Source organism: Xenopus laevis, chromosome 1S, assembly GCF_017654675.1.
Source record: "Xenopus laevis strain J_2021 chromosome 1S, Xenopus_laevis_v10.1, whole genome shotgun sequence".
Lineage (NCBI taxonomy): Eukaryota > Metazoa > Chordata > Amphibia > Anura > Pipidae > Xenopus > Xenopus laevis.
In genome coordinates, this window is record NC_054372.1 from 136,179,468 (window position 1) to 136,207,384 (window position 27,917).

The 27,917-nt window shown below is 37.1% G+C and overlaps 1 protein-coding gene across 1 annotated transcript; it reads right to left on the minus strand.

Moving 5' to 3' along the window:
- On the minus strand, positions 1 to 27,917 carry slc6a4l.S (solute carrier family 6 (neurotransmitter transporter), member 4 like S homeolog). The gene is made up of 13 exons (XM_018241855.2): positions 27,657 to 27,917; positions 16,918 to 17,052; positions 15,120 to 15,339; positions 14,517 to 14,655; positions 13,748 to 13,882; positions 9,514 to 9,617; positions 7,216 to 7,343; positions 6,581 to 6,693; positions 5,326 to 5,457; positions 3,874 to 3,973; positions 2,907 to 3,007; positions 2,515 to 2,682; positions 1 to 368 (listed from the first exon to the last, which is right to left on the minus strand). The coding sequence occupies exons 1-13, from the start codon at positions 27,871 to 27,873 to the stop codon at positions 288 to 290; spliced, it is 1,773 nt and encodes a 590-aa protein (XP_018097344.1). The 5' UTR covers positions 27,874 to 27,917; the 3' UTR covers positions 1 to 287.

Genomic DNA, 27,917 nt, shown 5'->3' on the forward strand with positions numbered 1-27,917 from the left:
ATATATATATATATACACAAATACTTCAGTAGACATGCATACCTGATGCATTTTAAAAATAACCAAAAAGCTCTCCGTGGCAGACGTTCTCCTGAATACAGCACCCCTTAAATAAAAATACATATCTGGATTATAATTACTTGATTAACTCCAACAACAGTTTATCAGCGTTACTGCATTTCGAAAACCCATATGAGGAGAGAGGACACCATAAAAATGCACCAATGACTGATTTGCTGTTACTCCTCTCGTTAGTCTGGTTCATAATGGATGTTGGAATTGTTTAGTTAGGGTTCAGATGCCATGCACATGGAATCTAGCTGTTGATCCCTCATTGTCTTCTCTGGTCGGACACAGACAGCCAGGCGCTATGGAGAAAAAAAAAAATTAACATTTATATAACACTGCCTTACATGTGGAAGGTGCATGTCCATCAGATTTTTGGCGTTAAGAACCTCTTTGTGTTTGAACTTGTCCTTAAAGCAACAGTAACACCAAAAAAATGAAAGTATTTTAAAGGAATCACAATATAATATAGTGTTGCCCTGCACTAGTACAACTAGTGTGTTTGCTTCAGAAACTCTACTATAGTTTATATAAACAAGCTGCTGTGTAGCCATGGGGGCATCCATTCAAAGCTGAAAAAGGAGAAAAGGCACAGGATACACAGCAGATAACAGATAAGCTCTGTAGTATACAATGGGATTCTTCAGAACTTATCTGTTATCTACTGTGTATACTGTGATTGAATGGCTGCCGTGGGGAAAGCACTCCTTTTTATTTGTTTACACCACCAACAATATCATATCAATATTTTTGATATGATATTGTTGGTGGTGTAAACAAATAAAAAGAAGGGGTGCTTTTCCCACTGCAGAAATATTTGTGTGTGCGGATCCATGAACATAAAGCTATTGTTACTGTGGGGGCCTAGCCGGGCCGACGGATGACCAGCACCACTACTGCAGATTGAGTGAGTAAATTCCGGGTGTGCGGTGTATCTATTACATTACAATTGAATGGCTGCCCCAATCGCTACACAGCAGCTTGTTCTATAAACTATAGTAGAGTTTCTGAAGCAAATACACCAATTTTACCAGTGCAGGGAATCCCAACATTATATTGTCATTCCTTTAAAACACTTTTTTTAGTGTTTCTGTTCCTTTAAGCCAGTATTATTACACACAGCGGCTAAAAAATACATCACAATATGGGTATTTGCTTATAGTACTCATGCTTATATCAATCTTTGAAAATGCAAGATAACAAATAAGCATTAATCCTCAGATCAACTTGACTGGCATTCAGGATGGGCCCTGTATTTACTTCTTCTGACCTTTAATCCCAAATATATTACATTTAAACTGACTGTGGACATAAATGACCATAACATAAAACTTCAATTTTATGCCTAAATTACATGTGTTTTGGTCAGAGCCATCTTGCCAGAGAGGAGTATGTGGATCCAAAGTCCTGTTCTCCACTGTGTTTTTAATGGGAAAACCCCTCTTTACAGCCTGCAGGCAGGTATTGCTTAGGAAACACTGATTCTACTTTCATAAATGATTTGTGCTTATCAGAACATATGCTGTCGACAGCTTGTGCTCCATTCAAGTGAAAGGAAACAGCAGTCTGATTGCTAAATTCTTCTCAGGGAAAAGGACATCAGTCAAAACACCTGGAACTGCTGATAGTTGCTTCACGTCATGGGGCCTATTTATTATGCTGTGTAAAATGATTTACACCAGAAAAAAAGTGTGAAAAACTGTGCCACATAAATGGCAGATAAAGTATATATATATAGAAATATAGAAATTCATTCCAAACTGATGCATTCTGAACCCAAAATCACTGCCTAGGTGCTGGTCAAACAAACCGCACTCCAGGACTTGTTCAGTGAAAAACAAATTTTGTGTTTTATTTTCAACGTTTCGGCACCATTACTTGGGCCATCTTCAGGAAGGTAAAATAGGAAAATAAAAATAGGAAAAAAAAGTTTGTTTTTCACTGAACAAGTCCTGGAGTGCGGTTTGTTTGCCTATATATATATATATATATATGTGTGTGTGTGTGTGTGTGTGTGTATTTCGCTTTTTACTGTAGTTTTAACCCTCTTCAAGGCATTTGTAATCCATTAGTCAATGGGAAAAACTCAAGTGAGTTCCAGCAGAAGTCATGCTTTAAATAGAGGGGTGAATAATGGAGAAGGATAATTGCCATATTTTATCATAGCATTATCAATAGGCTGCCTTTTATACCAGACTTTTACACATGTGCACAATGCTTGAAATCAATGCACAGCTTGATAAATATGGTTCTTTTACACAACATGAAAAAAATATCCAATTGTGGTTATTTGTGAGCAGGTAAGCAAGTATCTCAAAACAATGTGGATATCAAGGTTTGCATTCCATGCTCGTACTCCAACTTTTGACGCAATGTTTCTTCCCCTGGCTCCTTTAATAATACTCCTCGGCATCATATTTTATAATAATTCAGCATAGAAAGGCCCACCTCCTTAAGGGATCCTGGGGTCCATACCAACTTGTACACCATGTAGACAGGTATCCATATGAAAGAAGATGCTCCTATAAGAAATCCAACAGAGGTGGTCCATTCTGGATATTGATAGTCAAATAATGCAAGAGGTGGCTGATTCATAAGAGAGCTGACAATGATAAACTGTAAAGAAAGAAAATTCATTCTTTTATGTTATCAAGGGCACCCCCATTACAAGATTTTTACATAGGGTCTCCTGTACTTCATCATTGAATTAGAAGAATAACCACTGCAAAAACATACTACTGTAAATGTAGAATGTACACCTATCATACACATTGCTGCAAATATAAATTGAAAATACCCAGTATGATGAAACTCCAGAGATTTATAATAGTAATACATACTGCTAAAAATGCCGGGCTGATTGCTACCCAACAAATCTTCCAAAATATTCCAGGAGCAAAGCCCAGCATGGACTTCACATCATTAGAGAACCTTTGTATACCTATAAAAAAATATAGACATATACATTTATTTGGACCTTTAATACATAACTATAGAAGGAAGTTATCACTGTGAAATATAGTTTCATTGTTATTTTCTTTCCAGATGTACATAAACACCAGTCACATGAATTTAAAGAAAGAACAATAGGATTAAAGCAGTAAAAAGTATATACAGGTATGGGATCTATTATCCAGAAACCCGTTTACAGAAAGGCAGTCTCCCATAGACTCCATTATAATTAAATAATCCACATTTTTAAAAAATGATTTCCTTTTTCTCTGTAATAGAAAAACAGTATTTTGTACTTGATCCAAACTAAGATGTAATTAATCCTTATTGAAAGCAAATCCAGCTTATTGGGTTTATTTAATGTTTACATGATTTTCTAGCAGACTTAAGGTATGAAGATCTAAATTACGGAAAGATCCGTTATCTGGAAACCCCCCAGGTCCCAAGCGTTTTACATAACAGGTTCCGTACTTGTACTGAGGCTTGAAAATTTAATGGAAAGCATTATGTACCACTGCTCACTTTTGTCACTACCCCTTAAACATGCAGAAACCAATAGAGTATACAGTATGTGCCTGCTCTGTTGTTCAGATAATAAATGAAACACATGCCCTCTAACCTCTTCCTCTGCTTTATCCAAACTACTGCAATTGGTACACATCCCAGTCTATGTCAGTCACTAGTTTCACTTATATATCTAAACCATCTTTTTCTGTTACTGTACAAATAAGTGTTCCGAGTAACTGATTTCTTTTGCTGACTGAAGCAAAAATATTCTTGTTATGTAATCTGGCTTGGAAGCTTTACAATGTGTTCAAAATCAATGTCAAATGGAATTCTAATAGTTGATCTTACCATAAAACCATGATACAGCAATGGCCTCTAAAAACACAACTGCAATAATAGGACAGCCAGCGCCATATTGTTCCAGAAGTTTAACAACATACGCACCCCCCTGTGACAAATGACAAGGTTTAAAAATTATAAGCATGTTTATACAATAGAAACGGTAGAACATATTGCTTGCTGGTACATCAACAAGGGTACTATCAACAGTGATACAAATAATGCTATTTTCACTATTTCTATGTATGAACAGTGCTTCACTATTAATATATCAGCTAAAAGAAATTCACATGGTAGTTTTATTTTTGACAAAAATGGCAAATTGAAGGAGTATTGTATTTCACTATTGCCATCAACTTATCTCACATTTTATCAATGGCGACTGCAATGCCAAAAAATCTTAAAGGAGAACTAAACCCTAAAAATGCCATATTTTATATACTGAACTTATTGCACTGGCCTAAAGTTTCAGCTTCTCAATAGCAGCAACAATCAAGGACTTCAAACTTGTCACCGGGGGTCACCATTTTGGAAAGTGTCTGTGACACTCACATGCTCAGTGGGCTCTGAGCAGCTGTTGAGAAGCTAAGCTTAGGGGTTGTCACAAATTATCAAGCAGAAAATGAGGTTGGCCTGTAATATAAGCTGATGCTACAGGGCTGATTATTAAATTCTGATACTAGTTGCACTGGTTTCTGAGCGGACATGTAGTAATAATCTGTCCTAAGTACAAATCAGCCTCATATTCTAACATTTATATTCTATATGTACTGTATATTTTGATTCGCCCCCTAAGCTCAGTAACAGCACAGAGCATGTGCAGTGAATCAGCAGAAAAGAACATGGGGAGCTACTGGGGCATCTTTGGAGACACAGATCTTTACTGCTAAAGGCTGTGGGTGTCTTGAGCTTGTACAGAAACCCAAAACAATGTACAGCATTTATAGTCTACTTCTTTAGTTATGCTTATTTATCCTTTAAGGCAGGGCCGTAACTAAAGGTAGGCAGTAGAAGGATGTGCCTAGGGCCCAATTGGGGAGGTGGGGGTGCAATTTCTGGTCAGGTAACAGGTGAGTGAGCAAACGGGAAGGCTGGAGGGGTGGCACGAGTTCAAGTAGTGTTGCCTTAGGTGCCAATAATACTTGGCCCACCTCTGTAGGAAAGTGAATAAAGCTGTCACAGCTTTAGCTTATACTTATTTATTTTAAAGGTTGATTCATGGGTCACATCAACCTGGTCCTTCTTTTCAATCAAGCTGCTATCAATTATTTTTTTTGTTTGTTTGTTTTCCAGGTCTGTTGAAGCGCTGCCATAATACTTCTCTGTATGTTTCCCCCAATGGCAGAACCTTTGACACATCTGATATATCACACCATGTGAACAAAACTTTTAAGGAAGAATCTATTAAATTAAGCAGATTAGTGGATTTCTTTCATGACATAACTCATACTGAATACTTACATGTGTCAGAGTACTGAGGGATCCAGTAAAGCAGACTATGACCAATCCAAGGACAAACCACTCTCGCCTCTTGGACAATATATGTGGGTATTCATCCATAACCGCTGTGATAATGGCTTCCAGGCCTCCAAACTGGGAATAATTCAGTATGTCAGTATTTATGTATTTATATAGTATATAATGTCTGGCTTGTCAGAAATTTCTGGCAGCTTTTTCCATTTGATTTAAAGGTGAAATATATTATTTGCCTACATGCATCGGCAGGTACATATCGGGAATGCAGACCACAGCACAACTGTGTGATTTCCCAAGCCGAATGAGAATGGCTGTGGCATAAGGGCATTTTGTTTAACAAAGAGGCTAAGGGCAAATTTATTTGCATTACATTTTTTTCTGCAATTCGAGATCTCAAATTTAACCAAATCCACGTTTTCTGGACTAAATTTTCTAGATCAATCTCGAAATCTTAAAAACTCAAATGATTAGAATGAAAAGCTAAAACCTGGCTGGCTTCTATATCAACACTAAAGCTATTTTATTTATTGAGTTTTCATTTTTTTAGTAAAATTTTAAGACTCATTGTAAATAATTGGAACAATGCCATGGGGGGGGGTTACAGTTTTTTCCCTGCAACTAAATAAACACGTTTTTCCAATTCAAGTTTTTATAAATATGCTAGTAACAGAGAAAACAATGGTTCTATACAAAACAAATACAAAAAAAATAATTGGCCTCTCTATACTGTATGTGCTGCTGCACTCACACCTTTACCTGCAATATTATGTATTTTAAGCCACAAATGATTTATGAACATGCTATGCTATGAAAAGGTGAATTTGTCAATAGCAGCCTGTAGGGTCCTTGATATCATTTACATTTAAACTGATCAAAATGAATGGTTGATTTGGCTGATGAGTGTGGGGGGGGACATGGAAAGTACATAAATTGTTTCCGGGATTTAAGATCTTCCAGAGTCTGAACTAGCAGAGGTATGAGCAGGGGCGATCCTGGCCCCTCCGCTGCCTGAAGCAGCAGCAGTTGCTGCTGCCCCCCCTCCCCCCGTAAATTCGCTCTTAAAGTACCAGGAGCAGCATTTTTGCTGCCCCTGATACCTAGTGGGGCGCTGCCGCCTGAGGCGACAGCCTCAACTCGCCTCATTGGCGAAGCACCCCTGGGTATGAGCCCAGCATCTCCCAACCATTGGGTGGAATCCATTTTTGTCCAGTATCTGGTTTAGAAAATCAACCATGCTTACCGTGCTATCTAAACCAAGGGTTATCATCATCAGGAAAAATATTATGGCAAAGAATGTAGATCCCATCATATTCGCAATGGCTTCTGGATACGTTATAAAGAGGAGACTTGGACCTATCCAAACAACAAAGATACATGATTAAGCATTATATCACTAGCTGATTAAATTTACTCTCAGAGTCGTGTGGTTCCTTCTGATTTCATGCTGACATAAATAATACAAGATGTTCAGGATAAGTTTAAATTCCATGAAAGTAAATGAATATACCCCCAAGGCAGCTGAAGGGCAACAGTAACTTTGGTTCAGTCTATAATGTACAGGTAACGTGTAACCCTCCTAATGTTATGGAGGAAACTTGACATCTGGGTGATGTTAATTGGCAATTGTCAATAAAACTGAATTCGCTCCTATGCTCCTCACAAATTGAAGGTAGTTAGATATAACACATCTTAGTTCTGACAAGGGAACAGTTATGATCCAGACGTAATTCAACAGCATAATTCTGATTAAATCAGATTAATGAACACTTTATGGAGGGACTGTGTACAACAAGTTATAAATGTCTTCCTTTGGTGGGGATTGATTACTGGTATTGAAGTAAAAAAAAACCCATGCACAGAAAAAACAGCACTGACCTTTGTCTTTTGCCACATCCTCAACTTCGACACCCCTCATTTCAGCCATGTAACCCAGTACTGTGAAAATCACAAAACCAGACACAAAGCTGGTCAGACAGTTCACTGCGCTGGTAATAAGTGCATCTCTGAAGGGCATAAAATGAAGAAATAGATCAGTAATACAATCAAAAAAAACAAAGACAAAGATTTCTCAATAGGTTTTCTAAATTATATATACAAAGGTGTGTGTACAATAACAGTATCAGCCATGATGTCTAACTACAGACATGCAGGATACATTTGCAGAGGCCCTGCTGCCATTGGGCTTTTCATGTTTTTTATTGAAAACTTTTCTTTTAAGAGAGTAGTAACATAACTTAAACTAACATGTCAGGCAATAATATCATATACAGTATATAGCATAATATACCCATGAAGAACCAAAATCCCCTCCCCCAGTCCACTGGCCAAAAGTCCTTGTGCGGAGCTTGACAGTGGAAGGTGATAACCTTGAATTAGGCAGAACATTACAGGGGGCAACTTTTAGGTGCCTCTGCACATTCCTCCGGTCTCCTAAGAGGTTAGTGTTAATTCCCTCTCCTAAGAGGTTAATGTTCCAGTGATAGTAAACCAAAGGTGGTGTAAGGCTAGGGCCAGACGGGGCCAAAATCAGCCTGTGTTTACGTCAGGAAGCCTTGTGTCGGGTCCAGTGTGGACACACTTGCTGGGTTTCAGTGAAAAAACATGAGACTGCATTTCGAGCCGAAAGCCATCGAGCCGACACGAGGCTTCCAGGAGCAACTGCAGAAACAGATTCTACTAGCGATCAGGGGCTGAAATCAGTCTGTGAATTTCAGCAGGCTGATTTTGGCCCTGTCTGGCCCTAACCTAAGGGATATTTTATCCAGCAGAATGTTCCCTTAGTGAGCATGCCACCCAAAAATGGCTTCAAATCATACATAGTCCAATTAATTAATATTTTGTGCACAATGGGAACTTACTCTGAGCAGACATTTGCGAGCGCAAGTGCAGTGTGCAAAGTGCATTTTAGATGCAAGTCACCATGTTTGGCATTTGCCATCACCACAACAGCTGCTTATTATTCTTTAGGCTCAATTATGCTGCATCAATACTGACACAGTTCTATGTGAGAGTCCTGGAGCTACCACCACTTTTGAGATGGAGGTAGTTCCAGGGTTCCATGTCAATATGCAGCTTGCACACAAATCTATACAGGTTACGGGACAGATAGTTTAACTATGTGGAAGTTCAAGGAGTGACTTTAGACAACGATTACCTAAAATGAATAGTCTCAATTTGCACAATGACTGTGTCCATTTTTGCACAACTGCAACTGTGGTTGTGGGCATACATAGGTCCTTTTGATTTATTAACCATTTAACACGTCCTGCTCCTTTCCCCCTACCATAACATTCTTCTTAGACCCATAGGGGCAAATTCACTAAAGGACAAAGCGCCTAACGCTAGCGTTAATTCGTTAATTTCGTTAATTCACCGATTCACTAACGGACGCTGGCATAAATTCGCTAGTGTTACTTCGCACCCTTACGCCTGGCGAATTTGCGCAACGGACGTAACAACGCAAATTCACTGATGCCCGAATTTTTCTGAACGCTACCTTTTACGCCAGACTTCCTTCGCCACCTCAGGCCAGGCGAAGTGCAATAGAGTAGATAGGGATTGCTTCAAAAAAAGTTAAAAATTTTTCTAAGTCCCAAAAAACTCTGGCGTTTTTTCTTTTTTATGGGTGATAGGCTGAAAAAGATCAAAATTTTTTTTTGGGGTTACCCTCCTTCCCCCCTACATTTCCTAACTCATGGCACCTTAACTATACAGTGGGCACATGTATAGGGCAAAATAAAAATTTTATTTGGTGTTTTGAAGATTTCCCAGGCTGGTGTAGTGCTGCTTCATATATCTCCATTGTAACTTCAATTTGGCGCCGTATGCAAATTAAGCATCGCTAGCGTAACTTCGCTTTGCTTGGTGAATTAACGCTAGTGCAACTTCGCAACCTTACGCTTCCCCTGAGCGTTTTTAGTGAATTTGCGTAGCGCTTGTGAAAATATGCCTGGCGAAGTGCGGCGAAGCGGACGCTGGGGCAACTACGAATCTTAGTGAGTTTGCCCCATAGTCTGCAGCCGCAGAAACAGATCTGGTTCAAAGATCAAATGGAGAATAAGAAGATTTGAATATTTAAATCTTTCCCCCTTTTGTTTGAATGCCTGAGTTTTAGTGGAGCGTCTGATAATAAGATTGTAATACTGTAATACAGGGCCAACTGAAGGCACCTACCTGTAACAGTTGTTGTGGAATGGGTTATAGCTTGATAGTGCTAAGAGTACTCCAAATCCAGGCCCCAGAGAGAAAAAAATCTGGGCTGCTGCATCCACCCAGACCTAGAAAAAAAAGGTATTTTACTTACTATTTATTAAATCTCATTATCAGCAGAGACTAGAAGAAAACACAGGATTAAATTCTTTTTTATGACAGCAAACTCAGCTGGGCAAGGGCTGACTCTATTTATCTTATATAACACGCAAAACTGATTTTCCATCCTGTTATAGGTGCAGCAAATGCATAGTTCATCTTAATCAAATATGTGATTTGTATGTGATGCAGCCGTATACTAGTGCATGAGAGGAGAATGTCAGTTGAATTACTGCTTAAAAGTTCTTTCATTTTTCCTGCATTAATTCTCTTTTTAACCTCTAAAGCACAATATGCCTGCCACTATTGGTGACTATAAACCACTTTTATAGGGTGTACAGAAAATTACACGAAAATGGGCTGCATTTGAACTTATATATGGTGAATAAAGCATTTTGAAGGGATCAATATACTGTGTGCAGTTTTGGAAACTAAATGCTCGAATTTGGGTCTGTGTTTGATAGAAACCATTAAGAAGCGGCTATATATGTAATTAGTTGTAGGGTGGAATGAATACTTAATTACAGCACTGTGAAGGATAGTATACACCTTGGCAGCTGCCATTTAGAGCTGGACTGATTTGAGTGTTATTTAACATTTTAATTTGAAAGTGTAAGGCTGATTAAATTTCACATTGTAAAGCAATCACTCTTCTGTAATTACAAGCAGGAAGATTATTGTAAACAATGCTTTTAAAATCACAGGAGGCAGCATTAATACAGACCAAGAGAAAATTAGATGGGTAATTGAATGAATCATTTCCATATCCAAGGGTTTGTTTGCAAGTCCCTTTCTCTGCAGAGATAATAATAATAATGGCATCCATGCTCTTCAGATCTCTGATTTACCCAGACCCTGTGGCAGGAGTATGTCTGTGATGTGAAACCAGCTGCCAGGACAGATGTGGGGAGGATGATAGAGACATACAGAGAGATACTGTATGCCCCAGCTGTTTGCTTGTTTTTGTTTGTTTTTATTATATAGTTTTCAGATGAAATGTCAATATATATATATATATATATATATATATATATACGGATGGATGTTGCACTCACAGGATTTATTGGAAGCAACAAACTAACCAATGCTTCCAATAAATTCTTTGATATTTTTATAAGTCCTGTGAGTCCGGCATCCATTCGACAAATCGTGTTCTACAACCCTTGAGATCTGTACCCAGGCAACTGAGACATTACCTTTGTACATTACCGTGTTGTGCTGATAACTTCCTTTCTATATTTTTATATACATATAGAGAGAGAGAGAGAGAGAGAGAGAGAGAGAGAGAGAGAGAGAGACATAAGGTTCACACCATGGGCAGTTGTTTCACAGTTGTTTTACGGGTGCACCAAATCCAGGAACAAAACAAGGAAGTTAAAAATGTTTTTCCTTCCCGCCCCTGATTTGCATATGCAAATTAGGATTCGGATTTGGTTCGGTATTCAGCCAAATCTTTCTCGAAGGATTCGGTGGTTCAGCCGAATCCAAAATAATGGATTCAGTGCATCCCTATTTATTTTGCTCAATGCAGTGGCGTAACTACCGGGGGAGCAGGGGGTGCGATTGGGCCAGGGCCCGCACCCCCTCAGGGTGTGTGTGTGTGTGTATATACATATGAAAATGAATTGTTTATATATCCAGTATGTGGTATATATATTATTAAAAAGTAGAATGCAAATAAATCTTAACCTTTGCTTTGCCTAATGCCGAAAGTGTATTTCTAAACAATGCTAACCTAAAAATTGTGTTAGCAGCTTTAACAGATACTGAGTTTGGCCTGACATCCCATATTGTTGGCTGTTGATATTCATTTCAGCTTGTTTACATTGTCTGTGTACATTAACACTCACAAATGATTGAAACAGAAATTGACAGTAAATGAGATCTAACAGAAAACATTCCTTGTGTAAACCATGACTAATAAATACTTTTTCTGCTTATGTCATTCTGGGTCAGTGTTCCTCCTATTGTAGGCTCAGTGATTTGGAGCAAGTCAAATAAAACTCCTGTCTAAACTACCTCTGTATTACCTCGGTTTTGAGCACATTTCTATTGAAAGTTGTCTACAGACCAATGTAAATATTTTGAGAAGGGTGCAAGACAGTAATAGATCAATGGCAAACAACATTATTTATACACAACATGTTTCATGCTCCTGCGCTCCCTTTTAAGTGAAAAGTAAAGAACAGAAGTACACATCTTTATCCCACATGCAGTTCCACCCATTCAGTTCTTAAACATTATTGGGGTTCTCAAATGTCCATTTCTTGCAAATATGTATAGTAAAATGAAGTGCAGTGTAAATAAACTTAAGCATAGTCCACTGAACTCATGTAAACATCTATAAATACAGTGGCCTCTGTAATAAAGGCATAAATGTCCTGCTAGAAAGCAATTATACACACTAGAGAGTAAACTTTTTACTGGACTACCTCACAGAGCATCTCATTGGGGCAGTGGTTGCCCCTTTATTTGTCAATCACTTTATTAACTGTATTAGCTGCGTTGGCAAAGTATTTTATTGGTGGTCATCTATCTATCTGTTTGTCTGTCTGTCTATCTATCATCTGTCTAACTATCTATCTACTTTTTGTCTGTCTGTCTTTCTATCTATCTTTCACAAATTTGTCTATCTATCTATCTATCTATCTATCTCTATCATTTATCTATCTATCTATCTATCTATCTATCTATCTATCATCTGTCTGTCTGTCTATCTATCTATCTATCTACTATCTATCTATCTATCTATCTATCTATCTATCTATCTATCTATCTATCTATCTATCATCTATCTGTCTGTCTGTCTATCATTATCTATCTATCTATCTATCTATCTATCTATCTATCTATCTATCTATCTATCTATCTATCTATCATCTATCTATCTATCATCTGTCTGTCTATCTATCACTATCTATCTATCTATCTATCTATCTATCTATCTATCTATCTATCTATCTATCTATCTATCTATCTATCTATCTATCTATCTACTATATCTATCTATCTATCTATCTATCTATCTATCTATCTATCTATCTATCTATCTATCTATCATCTATCTATCTATCTATCTATCTTCTATCTATCTATCTATCTATCTATCTATCTATCTATCTATCTATCTATCTATCTATCTACTGTATCTATCTATCTATCTATCTATCTATCTATCTATCTATCTATCTATCTATCTATCTATCTATCTATCTTCTATCTATCTATCTATCTATCTATCTATCTATCTATCATCTATCTATCTATCTATCTATCTATCTATCTATCTTCTATCTATCTATCTATCTATCTATCTATCTATCTATCTATCTAATCTAATCTATAATCTATCTATCTACTGTACCTACTGGAGTAAGATTAGATTTTGGGTGCAAATTACTGAGAGTGGGTAACATACCTAATATTCTGGGATGCCAGATATAAGAGTTGATTTGGCATGCCTGCAATCCTTTTTCAGCACTGAATGTTTGGAACATGTTTGTTGCATTTTTGCATTTCTGTACTTATATAGGGCACATAAGGGGAATGTAATCAAAATCTCAAGCGTAGATTAAAATGGCATCTTTGCAAATGTTTTGTACTGCTCGCAAATGTAAAATCATTCTCTGGTGAATATTAATCTGCTCATTATTGCTAAGCAAAAGTTAGCATTAATACCTTCTCTGGAGTTTAGTTAAATATCCACTAAAATAAGAAATATTGATTGATGTTGATTGGGGTTAGATGTCCTACCTAAATAATTCATTATCCTATCTAAAGCTCCATCTCGCTTCTATGCTCTCTTTTTAATTCCTGCCTTATCCATTTATTTTGCACTGCACATTTCTGCACTCATTTATTTGTGGTGCAATGATCTACAGTATTTATATTTGAGTGAAAAACATAAATGAAAACTGTGATTATAGACTATGATTTTGGCAGACAAACAAAATCAATTTACTGTCTGCAACAAGATATAGGTTATCAATTATACTGCTTATTATTCTAGGGTAGCACTATTTAAATATTATTAAACTCTCAGAATGTCAATAGAAGCTGATTAGTGCTATTTTACAAATGGCCTTATATGGATACATACTGTAGTATCTGTAAGTTTTTCCCACTTGGGCCTCAAGTAAAATAATATCCCCCTCCATGCCCCTGGAAGAGTAGCTCCTCGAATCAATAGGATGAGAAGTACGACATACGGGAGGGTTGCTGTCACCCATACCACCTGAAAAGAAAGAAACAAGAACTTGATCACTTATTATAATATTCACAAAGTCTACAATTCTGCATTGTGGGTTTAGCAATCCCCAGTTAGCTAACAGTCAGTCTGAACAGGGAACAGAACCAGTATACTGAGCACCTGTAAAACTTAATTTTAAACAACAGTTGCATATAAAAAAAGAATAGTTGGCAATCAGGACAGAAGCTGGACAAACATCATGAGGCATATGATTTTATTTTATTACAGAAATTACAATTATGTTTTATGAATATTATTACTATGGGTCGAATATCGAGGGTTCCCCATAGGCTAACATTGGTGCTCGGTAGGTTTTAGGTGGCGAAGTTGGTGGTTGAAGTTTTTTTTAAAGAAACTGTACTTCGACTATCGAATGGTCGAATAGTCGAACGATTTTTAGTTTGAATCGTTCTATTCGAAGTCGAAGTCATAGGCGAAGGTTGAAGTAGCCAATTTGATGGTCGAAGTAGCCAAGAAAATACTTTGAAATTCGAAGTATTTTTCCTTCTAATCCTTCACTCGAGCTAAGTAAATGTGCCCCTATGTGTCTGCTATTGCATTCTAGTCAAACTTAAAGAAAACTACTAGTGTTATTTGGTTGCTTTTGTTCTGTTATTACCTTCCCAGAGGTTTTCACTCCTTTCCAAAGACTGAAGTATACAATGGTAAATATAATAAAGAGGCAGAAAAGCAGCTGCCAGCGTAGGCCTCCAACATCATCCAAACCATCTGCTTCATGAATTCCAAGGACTTTTCTCCTGCAGCAACAATTATCAATAAAACAGTGGATAGTCATAGTAATAATAAAACTAGTCTAAACTAAGATATATAGTAAGTAATCCTTATTGGAGGCAAAACCAGTCTGTTGGGTTCATTTAATGTTTACATGATTTTCTGGTTGACTAAAGGCATGAAGATCCAAATTACAGCAAGATCCAAACCCTCAGCATTCTGGATTCCATACCTGTAATTCAATAACTATTTAAAAGACTATTATAAAAAAAAAATAAGGCCAGTTGAAAAGTTGCTTAGAATTATTAATTCTATAGCATACTAAAACTTAACTTGGTGACCCACCCCATTAATAAGATATCTGAAAATGATTTAGTAAAATTGACATTGGACGATAATTAGCAGAAAAATGTAAACTTGATTTGCCCACTTGCCAGTGTCTAAAAATATCACCTTAACGTCTTCGTTATATCCACTTACATGCACTTACGTATAAAACTCTTCAGCTGGGGACTTTGAGTAATTGCTCCATGTTATGTTAGATTTGCCAAAGTAGTTGGTGCAGTTGGGAGTGTTCCAGGGATTATCACAATTTGTCCATGGCAAGGTCTCAGTGAAAGAGGAATAGAAGTAGAACAAAGCCCACGCTATGATGGTATTGTAGTAGAATGAGACATACAGAGCAATTATGCAAATGGCAAATCCAATACCTATAAATAAAGAACAGTGGCTATGATTCCTATCTACAGTAGTTACGTATATCTTCAACCTCGGCCTTAAATGGCTCTAGCAGGATCAGATGAAGTATATACACAGTCACATTTACAATTGAATACTGTTCCTAGAAAACACCATGTCAATTTCTTCTCCATTGTTGGGCAACATGTACAAACAAATTCAAAGTTTATTTGCCCAAATGTAACTCAGTAGGCAAATTATACCCACTTTATAAGGTTTATTTGCCATACACTATAACTATACAGGTGAAAGTATTAAAGTCTCTGCAGATTTGTGTTTATGTATCTGTGTTTACATGAGCAGATTCACTGGTGAAACTGCATCAAGGGGAAAGTTAATAACAGTCCCTCATTTGCACTTCATTCCCTTTCTTAGCATGTATTTTTTAACAGCAAATCATTTTCATTCATTTCACTCATGATTGCCATCATTTTGTTTTAGTACTTTTTCAAGCCTCTTCTTTATAAATAGAATCCCACTGTCAATTTATAGTATTAAAAACTGTGGTTACAGTAGTTTATCTGTAAGACTTTGCTGTTTATTTAATAAACTAAATAGAAAAATGGAGGCCACATATAAGTAGGGGCAGATTTATCAAGGGTCGAATGTTTTCGAGTTTTTTTATGGTCAAACTGTCAAATTCGAATAGGGCATTGTTAAAATTCGATTTGAGTTTTTTTTTAAAATTCGAATTTGATTTTTGAAATTTATCATACACTGGCCCTTTAAGAATTCGAATTCGACTATTCGCCACCTTAAACCTGCCAAATTGCTGTTCTAGCCTATGAAAGATGTCCTGGGATCAATTTGGAGTTTGCAGCCTTCTTGACATTAAATCTAATTTTAAAAACTCAAATCGAATTTGATTCGAATTTGCGGATCAATCCTATACACCAGAGTTTGAAAAATTAGATTTTTATAATAAATTGTAATTGGTCGAATTTCAAGTTCATGGGAGTTTATGGGGGTTTAAATTAACTCAAAATTCAACCCTTGATAAATCTACCACATAGTGTATAGTTCTGTGCAGGATAATATAACACAGTTTGGTTAATTATAAGGGGGTAAAATATGGGGATTACCATGAAGTGGTTCGGTGGCTTACCAATTTTATTATTATTATTATTATTATTATTATTATTATTTTGTAACTGAAAACTAATCATGCACCAAATCCAGGGTTCGGTTCAGTCCAGGATTCTGCGTTTCAACAGCAAACGCAAATTAGGATTTGGTTTGGTATTCGGCCAAATTTTTCATGAAGGATTCTGGAGTTCACCCAAATCCCAAAATAGTGGATTTGATGCATCAATACTAAAAATTCTTGTTTTTGGAAAAAACAGGACCAGGGATATGTATTGATAAATCGCCTCTCTGTTTTGATTGTAGATAATATGGTCAGATCACTTGTAATAAATACACTGACTTCATTACCCAATTAATCGATACTTACAGTTGAAAAGGCAAAAAGGGATGAAAAGAATGTAGACCATTAGAATACTTAACAAAAGTATCACTTTATGCAAAGAACTAGTTGTAGCAAAATTTACCTTTAAAGATCGGGCAGATACGTTTCCATATAGGGATAGCACCCATTCTGTGGAACTGACCAAGGGCTAACTCCATGTAGAAGAGAGGGACCCCTCCAAAAATTGCCATGATAGTATAAGGAATCAAGAATGCTCCTGGAGTACAAAAAAGAACACTGATCAAACTGTATGTGTCTGTCTGAAAAACAACACATATTTTTACTTTATTGCACATTGATGAGGTTTGTAAGAATGTTAACAACAGACATGGGTGTATGGATTGCATCTCATGAAGAAGGGAACCTTTTCCTCTTAGCCGGCTAATGGATACATTACCTGGTCTCCTCAACTGCTTTCTCAAGTACAGGTAACTAAGGACAATCTGCAGTGAGAAAGTAACTTATATGACCTACTCCTAACCTTTTTGCAGCTATAATAAGCTGGAAATAGTTGCTATTAAATACCAAGATACATGTCACATGGCTTTAGGCTAGGGCCCCATTTGTGGCTTTAGCTGTCTTATTTAACCATACCTGATTCAGAAAAAATGTCTTTAAAATGTCATGCAAAAGACAAAATCTGAAAACTGTCTGTTTAAAAGACAAATTCACAAAACTGGAGATAGAGATTTGTGAATTTGGTGGGAAATCCGGCACTTTTATCTCCACTTTTATTTTGTTTCATTATCACCACTTTTGTGAATTCCCCCCAAAATGTATGAAATACTACACAGGGAAAGAGAACAATGAAGCAGAGGGTGGTTGGTGTAATGGCAAAGTAAAAAAGGAGAAACAAAGGTGAGTGAAATAAGGAGGACAGTGAGAGTGCTCCATTGGTAAGGGATTTTTTTAACCCCTGACAGGCCAATATGACACTGTGTATCTTATTTGGAGTGACAATAAAAAACAGCAAACTCCAACCCTTGTAACACCATTGCAAGCCATGCTTTTTTCTTCATTATAAATGACACTATAAATACAAATTATCCTTTTTGTACTTATTCCTTGAAATTACTGGAATTACTATAAAGGATTATAATTGATAAGTTTTTTGCATTATAAAAGAAAATGTAATTCCACAGAATAAACAAAGCTTTTAATTGTAATTACTAGTGATGTGTGAATCTGTCCCGATTCGCTTCGACAAAAAAATTGTGAAACTGCAAAAAATTTGCAAAACGCATTGAAGTCCAAATCATTAAAGTCACTGGGCGTCTGTGTGCGGCAAATATGACGCGCAACCATTTTTTTTTTGTTTTTTGTCGCATCACATTTTTAGTAGAAATTTGCCTTAAATCCAGTGTCGGACTGGCCTACTGGGATACCAGGAAAACTCCCGGTGGGCCCAGGGGTCAGTGGGCCTCTTGCTTCTAACCATTTGGCCTATTACATGGTCATTCCCTATTTCTTTATAAGAACAAAGAGGCGGAAGATTATAGTATAGTATGTAGAGAAAAGAAACTAGGAGAATAAAGAGGTTGAGTGAGGAGAGGAGGTATAGTAGTTTGGAAAGTGGGCCCTCAGCCTAAGGTTTTCTGGTGGGCCCCTGGCATCCCAGTCCGACACTGCTTAAATCCATGCCTGGCAAATTAATTCGCCCATAACTAGTAATAACAACCGATAAAGGTTGAGAGAGAGACCAAAACATTGGCCTTTATATTTAAAATGTTTAATGGTGACAACTGATGGGCATCAGTGTTTCTGTACTTTGTGCATTTATATATATATATATATATATATATATATATATATATATATATATATATATATATATATATATATATATATATATATATATATATATATATATATATATATATATATAGGGCCAAGGGGAGATTTCTGCTGCTAGAAAGCGTGCTTTACTTATTCACTGCCTGGGAGCAGAGGGACAGCTTATATTCTATACATTACCATAACCTGATGAGACTTATGAAACTGCTCTTACTGCTATAAAGAACTTTTATGTGCCAAGAGTAAATGTGGTTGATGAAAGTTATAAATTCCACCAACGTGGATAACGTAATGGCGAATCCACAGAACAGTTTGTAGCAGCTTTGAGAGAGCTGGTTGTTACCTGTGAGTTTGGGAATCTAACAGATGAAATACTAAGAGACCAAATAGTGGAAAAAACAAACTCACCTCGCATTAGAGAGAGACTGCTCCTAGAGCAGGATTTAACCCTTGCAAAGGCTATTACAGTTGCTAGCCAAATTGAAACAGCAGTGGCAGAGGCTAAAACTCTCAGTCAGGGAACTGCTGGGAATATACAGATTGTGAATTCAACACTGTGTCCTAATAATGCACAGTCACAGGCAAAATACAGTGCTAAGGAAAGGGATTCGCTGCAAAAACATGCAAAAAAAAAAAGACAAATAAAAAATACTGCTTTCACTGTGGTTCAACACTACACACTGCAAATCATGTTACATGTCCTGCAAAAGCTGTACAGTGCCGCAAATGCAAAAAGGTAGGACATTTTGCCCATATCTGCCGCTTGTTCTGCTAAAGAAGTTCATGAAGTCACTACTACAAATGTTACAGTATTAAATGTGGATAAAGCTGGTACATTTATTCCAGACAAGTTTATATGCACTGTCGGTACTGCTTCTGCTCAAGGACACTCAATTAACCTGATGCTTGATACAGGTTCAGCAGTTTCTATACTACCAAAGGATATTTTCTTGAAATACTTTGCAAAAGATCCGCTTGTTGCACCTGCCCTGAAACTGGTCAGTTACTTAAAGGATCCAATCCCTGTGCTTGGTTGCTTGCCAGTGACTGTACAATTTGAATCAAATACTGCAAAATGTGACTATTACATTGTGAATACGGGTACTGCTATACTTGGAAGAGATCTCTTTGCTGCATTAAACCTACAATTAGTTGATGGTCTCATTACTACAGCACCAGTGCCTGCCACACAGCCAGTGTCTAAAATTTCACCACAAAGCAACACATCACTGGGTTGTGCAAAGAACTTTGTACACAAAGTTAAGTTGAGACCAGATGAAAAACCAGTATGCCAGAAATTGAGGCGATTGCCCTACTCTATAAGGGAGACTGTCTCACAGGAACTAAAGAAACTGGTAGAGCAAGATGTGATTGAAAAATCAGAATCCTCTGAACGGGTTTCACCAATTGTTGTAACAAAGAAGAAAACTGTAGGTATTTGATTATGTGTTGGTCTCCGTGAACCTAATAAAGCAGTTGTTATGGACAATCATGCCTTGCCACACATAGAGGAAATATTTTCAGAACTCAGAGGAACAAAATTCTTTTCTACTATGGATCTTATCATCAAGTATTACTGCATGAGGAAATCAGAAACCTTATTGCATTTATCACCCATGATGGTTTGTTTCGGTTGAAGCGTGTACCTTATGGACCCTTATGGACTGGCTTCAGCACTGAGTTGTTTTCTTCTATACTCCATGGCATACCTGGTGTAGAATGCTACTTGGATGATTTAATTGTCTACGCTGCAACTATGGATCTTCATGACAAGTACCTAAAAAATGTTCTGAAATGCATTGATTCTGCAGGACTGAAACTGAACCTTTCCAAATGCCACTTCAGACAAACTCAGCTGTCATTTCTGGGTCATATAATTTCACAAAATACTGTGCCTACAAAATCGTCTACTGCTGACATTGTCAACGTCAACAAGCCAAATGCAAGGCTTATACGGACAGAAAATGTGGTGCAAGAGAAGTGCACTTTCAGCCTGGAACTTTAGTCAGAATTAAGAAACCAGGAATACTGAAACAAGGACAATTTAAATTTACCACACCACTTGAAGTGAGACGCCAGCGAGTACCATACACATTTGAACTGTCTGATGGACGCATATGAAATGCAAGTCGTCTTGCTCCTGTTAGGAATGACTTTGGAGAAGCTCCATTTGATGAAGGACATTTTCCTACCCCTGATGCCAACTGCAATGGGCCTGAAGAAAGTGAACATATAAGGCATACTGAGAGAATCAGAAAACTACCTGCATGGAGATGCATACTGTTTAACTGTTGTTGTTTAGTACATCTGCCCAAATGCTTTCCTACTAAAGGGGCAATATGTGGTGTTTATACAAATAGCCTGCAGGTGTCACTGTGCACATGAGTTATACTGTGTATACATAGTACTATCAATACTGCTTAAGAGTGATAGAGTTGGAAGTTACTGTTGTGTAATAACTGCATGAGTCTGCTAATAAAGCACTGTTATACTCTACTCATCCTCAGCTACCAAAACATAACACTTGGCTTCTAGGATGTAGACAATCTGAGAATGGGTGTTTGGGGTAGAATCTAGTTCATGTGTATGCAAGTAAAAAACTGTATATAAAAAAAAGTGTGTATCCACAGATAAAGAAATGCAAATTGAAAGAAGCAATGATGAAAGAGGCAGGCTGGGATATTTAAAGAGAAATTTCATCAGGCGTTTGGATTCACCAACCACAGACTTTTATTTAATTGTCTAAGTATCCATTGGCAAGCTTTAGTTTAGTATAGTTTAGTACTGGGCTTAAAACTGGAAGCCCATAGGCAGGCCTGGATTTGAGGTGAGGCCACAAAGCCCCGGACCTAGGGCTTAGGACGCTGGCCTCCAGGTGCCCTTGGGGGAAAATAGGCCAGTTGTAGCCTTACAGAATATGTATATAGCCTTCAATGTTTCCACATTTCCACATTTATCTGACTATGACATCATCATAATTTGAATATTATTTGTCCCTTAAACATGTAGGATGTTCACGCTGGAGAAGAGATGCTTAAGGGGTAATATGATAACTATGTATAAATATATAAGGGGATCACATAATAATCTCTCTAATGCTTTATTTACCAGTAGGTCTTTCAAACTGACACAAGGTCACCCATTCCGATTAGAAGAAAAGAGGTTCCGCCTAAATATTCGGAAGGGGTTTTTTACAGTGAGAACTGTGAGGATGTGAAATTCTCTCCCTGAATCAGTTGTACAGGCTGATACATTAGATAGATTTAAGAAGAAGGGGTTGGATAGCTTTTTAGAAAGTAAGGGAATACAGGGTTATGGGAAATAGCTCATAGTCCAAGTTGATCCAGGGACTAGTCCGATTGCCATTTTGGAGTCAGGAAGGAATTTTTCCCCCTCTAATGCAAATTGGAGAGGCTTCAGATGGGTTTTTTTTGCCTTCCTCTGGATCAACTAGCAGATAGGTAGTTAATAAAAAATAAAAAAAATAAAAAAGATTGAACTCGATGGACATGTGTCTTTTTTCAACCTTACTTACTATGTTACTATGTTACAGTTCTGTCCAATGGTCTATGTTTTTGCAATACACGTTCAGAAGCCAGATTAGATAGTAAAATAATTATATCATCTCAGTGAAGCTCTTGAGCAGTCTGTGAGTAATAAAAATACCATAGAAGGTCACATCAAGCCCACAGGCCTCCAGTTTGACAGCTCCAATAATATAAAGATGAACAGTATGTCTCTCAACTATGGTTAGGACTATTTTTACGTCAACTTGCTTAAGTTATTTCTTTATCCCCAATTAAAATTAAATGACTCACAATGGGTTAATATCCTTAGGAAATTTGAGTTTAAATTAATTTTAACATGCAAGCAAATTCTTGCCTTTGCCTTTGTATCTGAGAGTGTTGTAAATAATTAATAGGGCATGTTGTACAATTAATAATTAAGCATTTATTAGCAAGATCAGATTATAATATATGGCAGTGGCAACTAATCAGTTGCATATTTAAGTTGTCTATATATCTGGTGCAAATTTGACCCTAGGGTACATGAGCAATAACAGAAATCTATTCTTTTAAAGTGGTTTACAAGTGGTTTAGTGAAAATGGGTCAGCCCAAAAGTGTAGTTGGAGAATCTTTTTGAAATTATGTGAGTTAATAGGTATTACATAATCAGACCCACAGTCATCCCACATAAAATATATAATATAATCAGTCAGATTAGATTCTATATTTTCAAACCAGAATTGATCTGCTGATCATTGGTGATATAAAAAGGCCAATAATCAAATTTGCTGTGCTCTTGGTGTCAATGATCATGGTGTCATGGTTTATCATGTGAAAGCTCCTGGACAAGATTCAATTTGAGATGCAATTCAATTAAAAAATACAGTACTTATCCCACAATTTATCATGTGAAAACTGTTGGAAAAAAACAAAATGAAATTGGAAAAAGTTTTTACTGTTTAAAGTGAATCATGTTCATCATGAGTTTTATAATGTGATAAACCATTTCACTTTGTTTCATTGAACTTGTGCCAGCTGAATCATGTTCATGAGTTTTATAATGTGATAAACCGTTTCACTTTGTTTCATTGAATGTGCCAGCTGAATCACACCATAGCTTATGCCTACAAAAGCCTACTACAACCTACTATATATTACAAGTACAATTACTGGAATTTGGGTAAAAATTGTGAACAGAGGGAAGGCCAGTGCACTGATATTTTGCACTTGCAAGATTACTAAGAGAGCCTTCCTGTGTTCAAAAACCAATGCCTCCTGCCTGTCTGCCAAAGCAATGTGCTGTTTGCCACTCTTACATTGCAAAGCAGTAAAGAAAAAAAAAACAGGTTTTTTATTTTGTGAAATATTGGAGATTATCCATTCAAGATTTCTTACAAGTAAAAAATGATTTAAAACATAATGTGTTTAATTAATTCAAGCACCAGTTCTTCACCCAATCCAGTCACTTTTTATTAAAATCATATTTCTTGATTTCATGAGTCAGAAAATAATTACAACATACAATTTCCCATAAAAACAACTACTTAACAAAACAACTAAAATCAAGACTATTGGGGGCACTTTGTAAATAACACCCCAGCATCTCAAATCACATCTCTGACTCCTTGTCAGTTCTATAGAAAGTTATCAGGTCAGGCACAACTTTTGGTAAAATTCCAGCAATACACATACACAGATCTACAAATAGCATGTTACAAGCAGTAGCAATCCAGTACATTTAGATCATGGTAACAATTCCTAGAGAATAAACACATATTAGTGTATTTATTAAGAATCAGTTTTCAGGAAAAAAAAACTATTCCAAATCCTTTAAGGAGTTGTACAGCTGCTCAGTACCATGGACAGATCCACCATCGGACCCAGAGTAGCTTTGTCTCTCCATTTTTTCTGACAACCATGAATTGCTTGAATTAATCTTGAAACAAGTTTCATGTATATGCTGTAACACTGTATCTATAGAAACAACAATGTTCATGTATATGCTGTAGCATAGCATCAATAGAACCCAGATTTTGCATGTAAATGCTTTACGGTAGTATACATACTATGTTGCCTAAATATTCAAGTGATTACCTGTGATTACATTTTTCAGTATCTCAATACTTTACATTGGCTTTTTCTGTATGCTTTGTAATGATGCCAAGAATAATATTGTCACATTAATAACTTCACAACCAGAGTAGTAGGAAAAGTGAAAACTAGAAGCAAATGTTTTGCCAATGGAAAATTGAAGGAAAAAAATACGGGTTACTAATCACACAAATGCAAACACAATTGTAAGTAATCTAATACGCCAATAATAATAATCCAAACTAATAGCGAAACCCCTATATGTTATAAAAGTCACTAAGTTTGCCCAGGAGCAGTAACCCATAACAACCAATGAGATGTTTGCTTTTAAACAGGTGACCAGTAAATGCTACCTGCTGATTGGTTGCTATGGGTTACTTCTCCTGGGCAAACTTAGTGCCTTTTATTACATAACCCCTAAGAGTACAAATTAAAAGGACTGTAAATTGATGAGGTTTTCCACAGTGCTAACAGGGTTGGGATGTTCTGTGCCCATTGTACTGCCTTATAGGTTGCTTGGCATTACCACTGTCTTATTGCTTGTTTGACATTATCTTTGTTCAGGCTCTTTGACTAACTTATGGCTCTTTAGGAAACTATCCATAGCTTGAAAGCAGTGGCAGGCCAAATCGACTGGGCACTCTAGGCAACCCGGCTGACACGTCGCCCCCCACCATTTGCGCAGAAGAAGCGCGAGTGCACATGCGCAGAACACCCGAGGCAGCGCGAGTGTGCATGTGCAGAAGAGCGCACACTCCGTTAAGAGAGAACTGCAGCCACAGCTTAAGGACACATGGGTTCAAACTAGGGGAAGGCATCATTAGAGGTACATACCTGGTGCCCCTCTGAAAGTCTATGGCAGTGATCCCCAACCAGTAGATCACAAGCAACATGTTGCTCACCAAGCCCTTTAATCATGCTCCCAGTGGCCTCAAAGCAAGTGCTGATTTTTGGATTTCTGACTTGGAGGCAAGTTTTGGAGTCATACATTCCATGTGTATTGCCAAAAAGACCCATCTGTAGTCTGTCAGTCCATATAGGTGATATCAAATAACCAATTACAGCCCTTATAGGCCACCCCTAGGAACTTGATCATGCTTGTGTTGCTCCCCAACTTTTTTATATTTAAATGTGGCTCACAAGTAAAAAAGCCACCTCTTGTAACCTTAAGAGACAAATTTTCAGGGTTTAACCTGGAAATTTAGCTCCACTAGTGCAGAGACCGGTATTGCGCTTATTGCACTAGCGATGCGGCCCCCTCCCCTTTGACCTGCTCCAACACTGAAGTTTCAAATGTGGATCAGAAGAGGGGGACTTCATCACATTGCCCCTGAATAAAAGGTATCACTTCATTTTATATTATATCTCTATATTTTCCTGTTTTGAGCTACTGTGTGACTTACATGGCACAACAGTCTGCTACATGACATCTGGATAATAATCAGGATACCAGGAACACAACCTATATTTAGCAGGGTATTGAAAGAGTCAAGCAAATAACACATGGTACTGTAGGGAATTTTTTAGGGGTATCCATACTGTGTATATATATTTATATTATGAGATGGCAATCGTTAGATGGCATGCTTTATATGGACAATATGTTACATAATTAAATGTGTGACAGGCAGAATTAACTGCAACTGTTTTGCTTCATAGCCCCTTTACCAAAGATTCTGGGTTGGGACCCCAAAAATGGTTCATATTTTGTTGAGAGTGGATCCCCATAATTCCATTTAATAATCTGAAGTTTCTTTTTTCAATAGAAAATAGCAATTATAAAAAGGCGCAGGTCTGCTTCTAAACCTATTATTGAGCCATAATGCTGATTTATTGACTTAATTTGGGTCTCCTGAGAAAGGTTAAAAACACTGCCCAATGCTGTCAGATTTCATCATGGAAAAAATACTGTTCCCAATAAAGCACAGTCTTCATAAATTAGCTTAAGATGATTCCTTTCAAACATTGTTGTCAATAACTGAACCAAATCTCCCGGATACTGAAAAACTACCTATCCATTTACACTGAAAAGCCATCTCTCCACCTGTTTTGAAGGGGAGAATCACCATGTAAAATACATTTATTAATATCAGTGCTGGCGCAATAAGACTCCAAATACACAGCGGACACAACAAGCCTTCAAATCTCTCTACTGTAACAAGGGTTAATTCAAACAGATTTCCCTGTTTAGTCTTTCCCCGATTCTGCCTCTCTTCTTTCCTTGCGTCTGCCTCTTTTCTTTCCCACTAACCTTTTGGATTCATTTCACTAACATAAATATGCACAGCTATATTTGTTCCAAGACTTACTGGCCTTGTTTAGCAAATGTTTTTGGTCTGTTTGCACCGTAGAGTTTTATGTTTCCTATTTCTTCATTATTTTCTTCAAGCTATACTTAATATATATGATATGAGAAACCTATTTGGCGTAGCAAACCTTATCTCATCACTGGTGCCCTCTGCTTGATGGTCACTTAGTTTGGTATGACTGACTTTATCGATGTGTTTCATTAGCAGGCATATCGTGTTGGTGGAATATTGGATATAGAAACGTACTGCTCAATGTCAGGGACCAATATACGATGAATTGGTAGGTTGCCATCAGTGATGCTCCCATCTTTTTACCAAGAAGTAAGAGATTCAGTTTCTGATTAAAATATATCTCAAAATCTACAACCTGTAAAGTTGGAGAGTTTTTTTTCTCAAAAAAATCAAGTTATTACTACTCAGTAAAAACAACCTTTGGCACTTCAGCTGCTGCAGAACTATAAATGCCATAAAGGTTACTATCATGCCACTTGCTAAGCTAATGTGTGTCTCTGTAGGTGTGTGTAGCTGGAGGGGTGGGGTTTGCAGCAAGTTATAGTTTCACAGCTGTAGCTCAAATGTGTGTCTGTTCTTAGCCTAACCATTTGCCTGTTATATTATTTTTGTGCTTTGAGAAGATGTATTTGGAATATTCTACAGCTGGGGAATAAAGCTACTGCTGCATATTCTAAAGTGCACAAGACTGACCTGTTGGAAATGGAAATGTTTGCAGTGATGTAAAGTACATAACTCCTCACATGTGATGAGCATAAACATTCTGCGAAACCCTTAAATTAAAGAAACAGTAAAGCTGAAAAACTAGTTACTCTAAAGCATGAGATTTAAAAAATATATATTTTATATACTATACTGTACTCTTATTTTAAAGGCAATACCTCTATGCTCCACACAATACCAACAGAGGAAATATAATTACATTTAAACAACCTCTAGCCACTTAAAATATTGATTACATGCCCACAACTATTTATTTTTAAGTATCCGCATGCCCTTTTCTGTAAGAACACATTTTTAAGTGTTATATTTCCTTTAACTTGATGATTTAATCACGGACTATATAAAATAACAATTGTTTTTGCAAGTAAAGTTAACAATTACCTACCACCACCATTCTGATAACAGATATAAGGAAAGCGCCACACATTTCCCAAGTCGACAGCAAATCCAATGACAGAAAGCAGAAAATCCATCTTTTTGCTCCATTTATCCCGGGTGTCAGTCTGGGTTATGATTGATAGTGGCATGGCATTATTGTTAGGGGTAGGGGACTCTTGTTTGGGGAGCTTGTCCACAGGAGCTGTGCAGTTTAGCTCTGACATGCTGCCTCTCCTGTGGATCAGGCAGGATTTCAGCTGAATTAGTG

Bases quoted from the DNA above. Each gene is read 5' to 3' on its own strand.
- slc6a4l.S (XM_018241855.2), bottom strand. From the start codon at position 27,873: ATGTCAGAGCTAAACTGCACAGCTCCTGTGGACAAGCTCCCCAAACAA. The intron at 14,656-15,119 runs GTAAGTGCATGT...TTGTTGCTGCAG, and splicing joins CCAGCTGAAGAGTTTTATAC to GAGAAAAGTCCTTGGAATTC. The intron at 13,883-14,516 runs GTAATAACAGAA...CTTTCTTTTCAG, and splicing joins GAGTGAAAACCTCTGGGAAG to GTGGTATGGGTGACAGCAAC.